Below are 14025 nucleotides of genomic sequence, written 5' to 3'. Positions count from 1 at the left end.
ACATCCTAATATTTTTCTCTGGCTCCAGTAGTTTCTTTAAGTAATCTCATAAGTTTATAGTTAATTCAATCAATTTTTCAGTAATATATCAACTAGCATGTCAGGGTTTTTTTCACATCTTTACAGTTTTATTCCCTTTATACAGAATTGAGTTAAGTACACAGTTTTATCTGGCTTCCAGAAGTTTGCTGACTTGAAGCTCTCAGTAAATTACTGTTTTGATCAAGTGCCTTTTAACCCTCATTTTTGAGTGTTGACTAATTTAAAAGTGGCCAAGAGGACACCTTAGATGTCTGAGAATATTGTGTGCAATTTTTCTTTCTTGCCTGTTACACATTGGAAAGGCAGAGTAACTGATGCTGATGGTGGCACAGTGTGCTGTGTAAGAGTCCTGAATTCTGTACAGATTTGTAGTTCTTTTAAACACTGATCCCTTACAGCTGCTTACACAGCAGTGGTTTGGGGAAAGAGGTGTGGTTTTCTGTTATTTAATAGGAAAAAAGTAACTAAAAGTAATGTAACATTGTTGCATAAATAGTCACACCTTGTTGTGTTCTGGAGAGCTGAGCTGGCAAGGTGGTAACAATTCTTTCTGTGTAGTAGGTGACCTCATCAACTCAGCTGCAGTAGGCTCTGGGAATCAAACAGCTTTATGAGCTCTTAGGTGCAGCTGCATATAATTTTGTTATTTTGTGAATGGTAGGGAAGTATTTGAGCATATTCTAACACTGTATTCAGTAATGATTAGTGTCTGCTATGTCTGCCTTCTCACCTTAGCTATGAAACGCTTGTATCTTGAAATTTTAATGATACATATGCGTAACGAGGTCTCTGTGGTTGGTGACTAAAAGTTGGAGTCCTAAAAGATGCAGTTGCTTTCATAAGACTTACCAAAGCTGTAGAAAGACACTATCTACACTTGCTTTAATGCTGGTGATAACTGGTTCAACAGTTCCAATCAATGACTCCAGGAAGCAAGGATGTTCATGTAGGAGAGCCATTTCTGATGTTAATGGAACAACCTGATACCTACATTCAAACTACCTGCAGTTGGATACTCCTGGTTGTCAGCCCTCAGGCTTAAGCTTCTAGGGGAACTGTTCAATAAATCCTGCCTATACTGGAGAAACATCCTATTTTGAAAACTTTCACAGTCCCACCAATTCTGTGCTCTCCTCTGGCAGATGGGACAAGCTCCTCTCCTTGTAAACTCTCACTGGTATCAGCTCAGCTTATGTGTTACAAGTGAGGGTTTTAACAATTGCTGTGATCACTGGTTAGAAGGCTGTTAAATCAGAGTAGTTTTACTCTTTAGAGCAAAACTTTACTACACCACTTTTCATTAACCACATGCTTCATACCCATGGTTTGCTTTGCAGTCTTCTAATCATTGTCATTGTGTATTGGAAGTGGCCAGTCCTTAACAATCATGTCCTACATGAGCTGTGAGGCTAAAAAACCATCATGATGGTGCTGTGTAGCTGTCACCAACAGAGGCTTTGCTCAATGGGCTGAGTCACAGGAGTGTAAATGAACTGGCTGAAGAGCTTTTAGATATGCAGAGCTGGAACTTAATGGATGTCATCTTCCCTCAGATTAAGGAGCTTGTGCTTTCATAAGGTATTCTTATTCCTGACAGCTCCTGCCCCTTGGCCTCTGCCCTGGACTGGGTGCTCTGATACATGGGAAAAGTATTACTTTTCCAGATCATGACAGCTGCCTTGTCCTGTTGTTAGCCTGTTGTGGTTTTTTCCCCCTCTTTCTTAGTTCCTACCTTGTTTTCTTGAAGGAAGAGCAATCTTCCTAGCTCAAAGTTGTGCATCTTCAATACCTTCTTACTCAAAGCACTGCTTTGAGTCCTGTTTCAGGGACCTTTGTTTTCAACCTATGTCCCTATTTTCAAGGCCTTTGCTGCTTTTCTGTGATTAAGCTCCACATTATAACAGAAGACCTGTGGCACAGAAGCTCCTGTTCACACACCAAGTTCTACTAACAAGCTTAAATATCTGGGAGGGGAACCTTGCATACAACTTAAGGTCTGCTATTAACAATGATTGCACTATCCTTCCTGAATGCCAACTGGAAGGCCTCTGCTTTAGCTACAAACCATTCCCTCACTCAGAATTCACTGTCCTGTGTGTCTGCAGTCCTCCTAACATAATGTGCACATGATAATGTTACCGTGGGGCTGCATGAATTTGTAGCACTGCTACACCCCCAGAATGAATTTGTAGACAATAGAAGAAGCAAAGGGATAGGTGCCAGTGGGATATCATTTTTCAGCTGTGTCCTCTTCACTTCCAACATCACTTGAATTCTCAAGAGACACTAATACAATCTGTACAAAAGATGAGCTTTAACATTCATAATTCCCATTAAATAGTAGGAAGCATGAACTAAGTGGGTCTTTCTGTGTTATAATTCCCTGTCATTTCCTCCAGCACTTATTCCCTCTCAAGTTCATGCTTAATAAATTATGTTTAATATGATTCACTCACTTCTAAAGGGGAGGTGATCACATGGCTTACACTCCTTTGTCTGCTCTACAATTGCTGACCGCTGAGGAAGGGTTTCTTGGTTTTAGGGGGTGTTGGTTGAATGGTTTTGTTTTAATTTGGTCTAATTGCTATCTGTTAAACCAAGACTAGTAGTTGTTAGTTTTTAATAATTACTTGATTAACTGATGTGGCCTTACTCAAAGTCACAACTTTTACATTTCTGTGCAGATATTACTAAAAACATGCATTTCATTACCATGAAAGCTTTTAACAACAAATATATTGAAGTAGTAATTTTATTATTTGATTGGGAGCATCATATTTATTTCTGCCTTGTGATGTTACTCCTTGTTCTTCATGTCTTAACATTTCTGCTTTTGAAAAGGTGAATATTTTCTCCCAAGACAAAATCTACTTGGCAGGAATGTTAATCACAGTAAACAAGTGTCACCACATCTAGTTTTTTTTCAATTTTGCGTAATGAAATAATTTTGAATACTGAGAGAAAAATTCCAAAACCTTATAATCAGCTACGTAGAAACTTACCCTTGGTAAAGTGGACATTTTCACTTGATAGAACCTGCTGTAGTACAGGAGTGAGGGAAGATTATTTTTTTTTAAGACGTCTTTGTTTAGCTTGATGGAGATTAATCACTCAGCAAGTAATTCTCTGGCCTTGCTAATAGCATCCAGTGTCTAAATCTGTCTTCTCCCTCCTTTTTCAGATCCTGGAGTCTCTGTGGATAGTGATGAGTCGCAATGTGAGCCTCTTGTTTACTACGGTTACAGCATTAGTGACAATCCTCTTCCACAGTGGGACAGCTCTTCTTAATTTTGTGCTTTCAGTGGTAAGTAGTGTGTCATTGATTTACATGGTCCATTTTACTGGAGTAACCTAATTGCACATACTGTAACAATGAAAATTCAAACCTAAAGCATTGAAAACATCTTCTAAACTTACCTCATACCAAAGTTCTGTAAGCTTTGGCAAATTTTCTATCTGTTTGGGGGCATTCTAGACAGAAGGCAAGATTAGGAGTAGTAAGTCTTCCTGTCTTCACTATTTTGTTAGTGGAAAATTCTTGTTTTAGGCTTTGAAGATACTAAGCTGTAGCTTGTAATGTCCTACATAACTGCTGAAATCTCATGGCATGTCTGCTTAAGCATATCCCTATGCAAGCCATTGTGTTCAGGAGATGGAAAAATTTTTTCCAGGGAAATCACCAATTTTGTTCTGTAGTTGTCTTCCATAAAAATAGATTGCATGAGAGCATTTTATTTCTTCCTTAGTCCACAACTTCATCCAAGATGGCACCTTTAAAACTGTGTCCAAAATGTTAGAATACAAAAATTGCAAGCTTGGGAACTAAGTGCCAGTGATTTCAAGGCACTCAGGCTCAGATGCAAAATTTATCTTTAGATGCCTAATGACTTACATCAAGTTCATAGCGTGCTGTTTCTGTGATGCATGATCCTGACTTTTTGTCTGCCAGCAGCATCCTGCCTCTTGTGGAGCACTTCTGCAGTCAGCTGGTTTAGCAGAGGTAGTTGGGATCTTGCTGTGTTGGAATTCTTTTAATGGTTAGATGCTTGAACTGTACTTTTATTTTTTCATTTTTCAGGTTTCCTAGTTGCCACAGAAAAGTTTTTACTAGTTTGGGGTGGCACACACTAACTTAAGTTTTCCAACAAGATAATGCTCAAAGTGGTTAGCTTTTCTACTGATTACATTTCAATCCAGTTTTAGCTATCTTGAATAGAAATTAAAATACTGAATTTTATTTTAGGTTAAAAAATTTGTTCCTTAAAGCATGGAAATAATGGACACTTTGTTCAAAAGCTCAATTTTGAAAAATACACCTTCTGTCAAAAAATTAAGTAGGAATGTCAATCTGTGTAGCACATACATCCACAATCCAGTAAGATTGTGTTCAGATTTTCAAAGACCTTTGAAAACTGGTTGTCAGTTACAGAAGTGTCACTTGTATTTCACTTCTGAATACAAGTTCCTGTCTGCACACATGTGCACATGGATGTATGTATATGCCTCAGTGTGGATGTAGAATAATGCACATGTGTGTACCCACATGCACACACTCACTCACTCTGCTGCTTTCTGTTACTAAGATTGGAAGAGAAAAAGCTCCCTTTGGCTGATGGGCATCTACAGTCCTGCAGGGAATGCACAGATTTTGGATGCTGTTAAACGTACAACTAAACAAACAACCAGAAAACCCAAAACAAGCAAAAACCTCCCAACAAACAAAAACCCTGAAGCTTTTCAGCAGAAAATTGAGTATGAAAAGTAGATACAAAAATATTTACTGAATCAGTGGACCTGATGCACAAGCAATTAGGTTGTGTGTTTCTTGATACCTGTGGAAATGCTGAATTATCATTTTGGTAGAGAGTGTTTACCCAGAGTTTTCTCCTTGAATTCAGTCTGTGCCTCCTCAGTTTAGAGTATTTAATGTTTTCAGCTACAGGACAAATTCTACAGCATGAAGTAGTAATCCATCAATTGTTTAACTATGGAAAGTTCATGCTGTTTTGCCTTTGGTAAATTCTTTCACATAGCCATCAGCAGGATCTTGAATTGTTGCTTAGGAAACAATTTAGGTACCTCAGATATCCTGTACAAGAGGTCTGAAAGCTTTTAGCCTCCAGTTGCTCTAAGACAGTGCATATCTTTTGGTGCTGAATGTAGTATTGATGTTATTTTACTTGTTGGAACAGTCAGCAAGCCATTTGATAATACATTATTATATTCTGTGACTACAGGTTCTTTTTTGCATTTCTACATCTATTGTCTTAAAGGAAATGCATTAATTTCCTAAAAGGCAGCTACTCCAAAATTCCAAAGTGAATTTTGTGTGCTCCATCTTCTTTTAGCAGAAATTGAATAGGATTTGTAAGTTTTCCTGTGTAGTTCAGCTTAATGCTATTTTATTCCCCTGCTGTTCATTTCCAGCCCTCGCTTTGGTTTCACCCTTCAGGTGGGTATGTCTATCTTGTGTCTCTTAAGAAAGCAAGTTTTTTCTGTAAACACTGGGGAAGAACAGTCAGGATAAGCAGACATTATACTTACTGTGCTTAGGGCAATATGCTGCTCTCTGTGTTGAAAACTGCATGTGCAGAAGGATCTGTAGGCTGAGCTCAGTGGAAGGAAGACACGACATCATCTGGGTTCCTGCTTCTGTATAGAATTTTCTACTGAAATCAGGAAATATAGTAGTTTAGAAATGGCAGAGCCCATCAAGGAAGGAAAATAGCCATTATTTCAGAATTACAAAGGATGTTAAAATGTGATTTAAGATTCTCTGACTTGAAGCTGTAGCAAAACATAGCTGATACTGCTACTGGCGCTAGACTATCTCCCATTAAAGCAAGGCTTAATTATTGTTATTATTTTTTTAAGCTCAAAATTAGTGTTAACAGCATACTATTAAAATCTGCTAATATAATGACTTGTTTTATTAGCTAGATTGGTTTATCTCCCAAGGCAGAAGTTAAACACCAGGGGAGATGGAATATAGCCTAAACCAATACATGGCAATTTGCACGGGGGTCATTAGAGGTTAATAGTTGAATGTGACTTTCAAATTTAAGTTTGGGAGGGCAGAGTAGGAGCAAAATGGTAGTAGCATTTTACTGAGTATAAAGAAATTAGAAACAGAGAGAGATGTCATTTTGAGATTGATAATGAAATATTGCAATGCTGTTTGCATTTTGTTTTCTGAGCATCTTCAGAGGGAGTGAAGGAAAAGAGCATGAGGTGTCTGTAAACTGGATAAAATGCTTGAAAGTAAGAGACTTATGGAGATTAGGCTGTGTGGCTCATAAAGAAAAGATTAAGATGTGGTTTATTCTAGAATACAAGTTGGTTGGAAACAAGGAAAGTGAAAGAATTCTTTCTAATCTTAGAAGGAAAGGAGAAATACCTGAGTCGTGTACATAAAGCAAATATAAGCCATAGTTTACATCTGGAGCATACAGAATGAATTTTTCTTGTTTGAGGTATTCTGTTTCAAGATGGACACAGTTCTGTGATTCATTCTTACCCAAGAAGTTGCTGAGCCCACTAACAGGAGGATAAGAGAAACATAGTTGACTGCAATATAGAGGAAGCTAATCCAATCTGATTATAATTTTTTTGTCTTTTAACTGAAGCAGTGGAACTGCCGTTACTTCTGCTGAGACTCATCATCAAACTCACAGGAGGAACATTCACTTAGGATTGTCAGCTTAACATAAAATTTATGTTTGTGAATTTTTGTGTAATTCATATCTGATACCCAGCTGCATAATGACTCTTGAGGCAGCGCCAATATATTTGGCAGTTTTGTTTGCTTGTTTTGAGAATAGATGTAAATATTCAGCAATTTTTTGATCTGTTAAACATGATGAAAAAGAACCAAAGGGCTCCACAACTCTAATGTTTATCAGCACTCTAGTTGTTTGGTCTAGATGTGACTTTGGAAAGAAGCTGAACAGAGGCAGAAGTTTTTTAATGTCTAGCTGTAAATGTTAAGTCCTTTGTGGAGCAGGGGAGTAAATAATTCTTTCAGCTCTGTTTTTCTAAATCCAGGCTTGTGGAAGAGCATCTTCTTCCTTTTCAGTAAAATTCAATATCTGAAGCATAGCTGCATACTCTAATTTTGTGAAGTATTTATTACCTTCTAATTTAAAACTTCAATTTGTTTTGCAGGTGATTTTTCTGACCACATTGTTCTACCTGTTAAGCTCCAGTGATGAATATTACAAGCCAGTAAAATGGGTGATAAGCCTGACACCTTTGTCTCAGCCAGGTCCCTCCTCAAATATAGTTGGCCAATCTGTGGAGGAAGCAATAAGGTAAATTGCTGATTTCTTGCTCTTTGTTTAAAATTCTTCTTTAAACTTGATGTTCAGCTGCAAATAATTAACAATTGCAACAGCTTGTGTTTCAAAGCTGAGTTGTAAAAATGCTTTTAAGAACCTAGCGCTGATGATTTTTTCCCCTTTGTTTGTTAATTTGATTGGACTTGGCTAACAATTTTCAGAGGTCTGTGCTGTTATAAACAGTAGTGTTTTGTAAAACTGCTACATCCATGACATCCCTAACTCATCAGGAAGCAGAGTTTGGAGTTGTGTTGGCGGTAGCAGCTGGTGCAGCTCAGTAGGAGCAGATGCATGCAGCAAAACAGTAGAACTGGAGGACCTGACACCAGTGCTGTACACATTTCAGAATTATTTAGTTTGAAGTATTTTGTCTAATATTGGAGAATAAGCAGCCATTTGTACCTGGAATGTATTAGATATCCTTCTGGGGAATGTTTTCCAGTTCAGCTTCACCTGAAAGAAATGTAGTTCATGGTCTCCATGAACCAAATTACATCAAAGGGAACACCAGGGGAGCGCTGTCCTTATCATGGTTGGCACACCACTGTGCTGCACCTACAGAGGGCATTCACAGTGTTTCATGCTGAGTCACCATTTTTGTGTGTTGGCTCTAAAATACTTCAGTAATAAAAGGAGATTTTTTAAATGTTTTTAAATATGGTTCACAAGGATTTCACAGTAAAGCTATTTTTGGGGTGGTGCAGTAAAGTTCATGCATCACAGATGAATAAAATCATCAGCTTTCACCTGTAAGGAGCTTGAAACACTAACATGCTGGTAATGTAATAAACTGGATTTTAAATAAGATGTTTAAGTCGTAGTGTACTTTTTCAAAGACGTTCTGGGCAAGGTGAACAGACTTCATGCTGAGGTCTGTGTAGCCATTGCCTCTTACACCTCTGCTTTCTTGTGTCTTCTGCATACATACAGTACATGAGGGGGCTTTAAGCTGAAGAGATACTAGAGCTGCTTTCCAAACTCATTGCTAAATGTTTGCCATTTTAACAATGGCAACTTTGTATTATGTTATGTAGGATCTTGAACAAGAATGCTAACTGCTGTAGTCATTTGAAATGAAGGGGCAATTCAGGTAAAAAGCAACATATTTGGAATTCTGCCAAAAAGTTAATAGCCTTTCTCTTGAGTGACTGCTATTGAGTTTTCATTGATCACATGGTTAGTATCTCAGTTCTGTCTTTTCTGAATAGTGTGAGTGGATTTAGACACCGATACTAGTCTCACAGATTGTTCTCTTTAGCTCAGGGTAGAGGTGAACAGTGTGGAAAAGTATGGTATGGTTTGTCTGGGCATGGATACAATGTGAGGAGGATTGTATTAAATGCAGGTACAAGTTTACAGGTATGTGACACAGGTGACCCAAGGTATTTCTCAGAACTGGAGTGGTGGAAAGAAAGAAAATCATTTTAGAGAAGCCGCAGGAAAATGAGTAGGAAAGAGCGAGCATGCATCAGTAACTTGCAAACATGATGAGAAAAAGCCAGTGTCTGGAGAATTTGGACAATGTGGAATGGGAAGCAGCTTGTCATGCACAAGGGACCTCAGTCTGTGTATTTATTAAGGTGACCTGGATCAGTCACTCATATTTGATTGGAGTAGACTGTACTTGGTGCCTTATTTGAATTCTTTGGAATGATTCTTCTGAGATTTTCGGAAGTTCTGCACTTATCAGTTTACCCAAGAAGAGGTGGGCAATTGGCAACTTGTTTCTCTTGAAATCCCTTAATTTAAAGATGTTACCTAATGAGGTCTTAAACAAAGACCTTTTCCCATTTCAGTTTTTCTCATCAGAACTGTGCTGTGTTTTTTATTTTATGGAATATAAATAGCTATAAATTTTATAAATACTTTCCTAACTCCTTTGATGGTGAGTTTGCAAATACAGTGGCAGTTCTCTGATCACACAAATAGATTTATGAGCTGTACAGGGGTAAGAGTAGCTTTCCAGGCTGCTTTGAGCCAAGTGTTGAATCTCACTGTTTCTGTCAGAATACCACAGATTATAAATTTGAACTTGAGTAGTGGGAGAAAATAGATGCAGCTTCTGTGACACTATAGGAGTTTTGAAGAAGCTGAGTGTAATCCAAGAACTGCCTGCTGCAAACCATGGGATGAATTGCCCTGCTGGCCTTTGACAGGAAATTTATTCATCCAGGATGCCAGAGAAGCAGAATGCCAGTAGCATGTATCAGGTGGTGGGATCGAGCAGGGATTTGACAAGAGCATCATGCTCTGCCTGAACCAAGAGCTTGTTTGGCAAACCTAGTTGTGCAAAGGCAGAGCTGTGGAAGACAGAAGATCACTTGGAGGCATCAGCCAGCACAGCTCCACAAGGACAAGTTGTGCTGGGAAAAGCACGGGCCTTGCTTTGAGGAGGTGACTGTCCTAAGTGGGACCAGGGGACAGCAGTGAGTGCCACTTGCACTGACTTCATCAAGGCTTGTGACAGCCTCCCACAGTAACCATCTGGGTGAGCATGGGCAGGAGAAGGGGATGGCTGCAGCAGCTCTGCTGTGTGCTCAGCAGGACAAATTCCAGCTCTGGAGATGCTGCTGGTGGTAGTGTGACTCAGGGCAGTGATGGGGCTGATGCTGGTGATGGTCTGGAGTGAGGGCTTGGGTTGATGGTGGGAGATCACCTTCTGCGTGGTTATGGGTGTCCATTCCCATCTGTGGAAGGCAGGACAGCTGGTGGGAGTGTCCCTTGCTGGGTGGGGAAGGCAGCAGCTTGATGGAAGGAAGGTCCTCCGCTCCCCAGTCCTTCAGGCCTCAGTGCTGATGAGACTGCACCTTTTTATGAGGGGCAGTGGGAAAGAAGGGGTCATGCAACCCTTGACAGTCAACAAAAGAACTCTTTTCTAGATCTCCCTTGGGACTGGAAGGCAAATGGCAATCTAAGGAATGATCTGCTGCTAGTTTGGTCTTTTCCTGTGTTGTGAATGTGACTGTAAGATGGGCATTGCCTTTACCCCAGACACGTGCCTTTGTACCAGGCAGTGCGGCCTGCCTGCAAGCAGCCCTCCAGATGGGAACTGGCAGTGTTTGCACTAAGGAACAAACAGATTTGCAAATTGGTCATAAACCAGTTTTCCCAATTTTGAGTAACTTTCATCATGAAAATGCTCCTATGATTAGACTAAACACTGGTGTGTGCTTTGTTGTCATACACTGCATTTGTGTCTCCTCATTGTTTGCATCTGTGGAAGGCAGCATTTAATTTAGAGGGAAGAGGAAAGGTCAGTAGTTATGTGATGACGCCCTAAAACACAGTAAAAAATCTGGGAGTAAGATTACTACTGATGGCATATGTCACCATAGGGATTTCTGACTGATGTATGAAGTACTGCTTATCTTTCAAATCAACCAATTCAAAATTCCATGCTGGAACTTCATGTGCCATTGCCTATAAATGGGAAATAAAAATTTAGGAAAGTTATAATCATCCCAAATACTGCTAGTGCCTCAGCAGTAAAAGAGCTTCTGTTCTCTAGTAGTTTTAGTCCTTCAAGCCAGTTGGTGTATCTGTTTTCTTTTTTCTTTGGTTTGCAATCTCAAGTTGTTCTCAATCTGAGTCTAACTTTCTTTGTGTAACCACATTTCATTACTCTTTTTTAATTCTTGATATATTCTTCATTTGACCTTTGCATTTAATCCCTCCACAATTCTGTCTCTTTTTTTTCTTCTTTATTCTTCCTTTTTTATTTCTTTTTATTTTTCTTTCCATTTTTTTTTCTTTTTTGATTTGTTGTTTTGGGTTTTTTTGTTTGTTTGGGGGTTTTTTTGTTGGTTTGTTTTTTTGGTTTTTTTGTTTTTTTTTTTTTTGGTTGGTTGTTTTTTTTGGGTTTTTACCTGTTTTCCATATTGCATAAGTGGGTATCAGGACAAAATTGTGATGAATTACAAAGGTAATATTTCATCATTTGTGAGAGTCTCCCTTGACTGACAGCAGTGATTAGTTGCCTGTGAATCTAGTAAATACATGGTTTGCTTACACTGGAACCACTTAAAGTCAGCCATGGGAACAAAGAGAGGGAAACAGGGAGGGGCCTGACGGCTGTGGCAGAAGGTTTATGCCAGAGTAGGTTGAGCTGCAGGAATTCTTTTGGCACCACTCTGTCAGGTTTAGGAAGATGGCTTGCTTTAGAAACATGAGAACCACTTGGACGAGTTTACTGTGTTTAGATAATTTTGATTCTCAAGAGGAGTTAGTGATTTTCTTCATTGTAACTATAGTTAATAATATAGTATGTTTAAGGTTTGAGAGAATCATCATCTGCCTACAACAGTATGAGATTTGCTTTTTTCAGAAGGGTTCTGTAAAATAAAGTTGGTTATGAGTCACCTACTTTACTGCTTAATTAAGACAATTAAATTCTTTACCCCTGAACTAGGGAGGGGATGCTCTTGTCCGGATTTTTATTTTTGTTTTGTTTTTGTCCTCAATGGATGAAGCAGTAATTCTCCAAATCACAGATTTCCAAGTAGTAGCATGCACACCTTTGCCTGAACCATTTTCCTTTCCCTGAGCAGCATGTTGTTCTCTTCCTGAATGCACCATACCCTTGTTCCCTGAAGCTCCCATTCTGCTTGCTCTGGTGGAGATATTGCACATTACTAAGTTGCATGTTCTCACGGCCTCAGTGCAATTTAGTGTGTGCGATACTTTCACATGAGTGCATGCACACGGGTATGGCTGTGGCTTAAAGTTACTGCAGCTTTCAGTTTTGGTGGGGCCTGATTACATTGTGACATGGTCTTAAGCCCAGATCAGTGTTTTGAGTGATGCCTTGAAACATGTGTTAGTGGAAGTTTGTTCAGTAACGCCAGGAAGATGAAGACTGTTTGTTTTCAATTTGAGAAGGGTTATCATTATTTGCCTCATTTTCTTCATTTGCCATGCACACCTCAAATTTGATCAGATATTTCATTGATTATAAAAAAAGTTAATTAAAATATTACGTATTTCTAAAGAGGAAATTGTTATCCTTAGCTCTAATTGGTTGGAAAGTAAAAAAAATATTTGATGTGAAAAAAACCTATAGCATCTTGATGAATGAAATAGGTTCTTAATGAAATTTCAACTTTTATTTATCAACATCTAAAGAGATCTGTAAAGAGCTAGCATGTAAACAAACAAACAAACAAAAATCTCAGCTGTTTAAACATCTAATTGGTTTGCTGTGGATTCCTGGCAATGATTATGGAGAAAATGAGACAATGATACAATTCCCACAGAAAACAATAATCTTCCAGCATGTTAAGCTAATGCTTAGAAAAAGCAAAACGTGTGATCTCGTCTGTTTTACTGCAACATTAATAATTTCTCTCAGATTAATTTTTCAAAGAAAACTGTTAACTGATTGTGTTTTGACAGAATTTTTGCATGCAGTGAATGTTCTTTAGTAGCAGGAGTTACTTCTTGCTGAAATGTTATGTCACAGGAATGCATTTAACAGGACCTTACTGAAATTTTTCAAGCTTTACTCAAGGTGTATGTTAGGAGATGGGAATAGAATGGAACAATTGTCTTAATGACTCTGTCTTAATCATGAAGCCAATGGCATCCTGGCCTGTATCAGCAGCAGTGTGCCCAGTGGGAGCAGGGCACCTGTGCTCAGCACTGCTGAGGTCACACCTTGAGTGCTGTGTCCACTTCTGGGCCCCTCAATATTAAGAAGGACATTGAGGTGCTGGAGCAAGTCCACAGAAGGGCAGTGAAGCTGGTGAAGGCTCTGAGCACGAGTCCTGTGAGGGGCAACTGAGGGAGCTGAGGGTGTTTAACCTGGAGAAAAGGGGTCTTGGGGGAGGCTTATCGCTCTGTACAACTCCTTCTGAAAGGAGGCTGGAGCCATGTGAGGGTTGGCCTCTTCTTCCAGGTATGAGAGGGAACAGCCTCAAGTGGCACCAGGGCAGATTCAAGTTGGACAGTAGGAAGAATTGCTTCACAGAAAGAATTGTCAAGCATTAAAGTGGTCTGTCCAGGGAGGTGGTGAAATCACCATTCCTAGGAGTATTTAAGAAACAACCAGACATGCCATTTAGTGCTGTGGTTTAGTTTACAGGGTGGTGATGGGTCAAAGGTTGGACTTGATGATGTTGAAGGTCTTTTCCAACCTGAATGATTGTATGATTCTCTAATGAAGTAATTGCCCAGTCTAAAATTGGGAATAACAGACACTTATTTTTTTTTTCATTACATTGAAGAAAGGAAAACTTCATCTGAGTTATTGGAAAAAGAGTAGAATGTGGTCTGTAAATCTATGAGTTGCCACATTGTTTCAGTACCTATGCTGAACCAAACTGAAAATAACCATAACCTGATTTTCTTAGTGGGGTAGATAGTATTTTTAAGCTGCCTATTTTAGTAGCAATAAACATGTGACTTGCTCACACCACTTTTTTAGTCTTAAATATTCTCATATTTGCAAAAAGAACCACCCTAGGATTTGTCTTTACCCATATTTTTTACATAGAAAATACTTCTTAAACACAAAAGATGTCTGTGAATTATCTTCTGTACACATGATTTCAATCAGTTATTCAAAGGATATTTTAAAGAAAAATGGATCTTCAAAGAAAATTTCAGAAAATAATTTATTTGCTCATACTTAAATTTTTAATCCAAAATT

The 14025-nt window shown here is 38.8% G+C and overlaps 1 protein-coding gene across 1 annotated transcript in view; it reads left to right on the top strand.

The window, feature by feature from the left end:
• Positions 1-14025, top strand: part of TMEM245 (transmembrane protein 245) — a 75790-nt gene that overhangs the window by 41267 nt on the left and 20498 nt on the right. The window contains exons 13-14 of the mRNA XM_058025938.1: positions 3224-3346; positions 7207-7352. Of these exons, the coding sequence (XP_057881921.1) occupies positions 3224-3346; positions 7207-7352 (269 nt within the window). The remainder of the gene's footprint in view (positions 1-3223; positions 3347-7206; positions 7353-14025) is intronic.

Source organism: Melospiza georgiana, chromosome 1 (assembly GCF_028018845.1).
Source record: "Melospiza georgiana isolate bMelGeo1 chromosome 1, bMelGeo1.pri, whole genome shotgun sequence".
NCBI classification, from domain to species: domain Eukaryota; kingdom Metazoa; phylum Chordata; class Aves; order Passeriformes; family Passerellidae; genus Melospiza; species Melospiza georgiana.
Note: the sequence above shows the minus strand (reverse complement) of the source record. Positions and strands in the feature narration are given on the sequence as shown.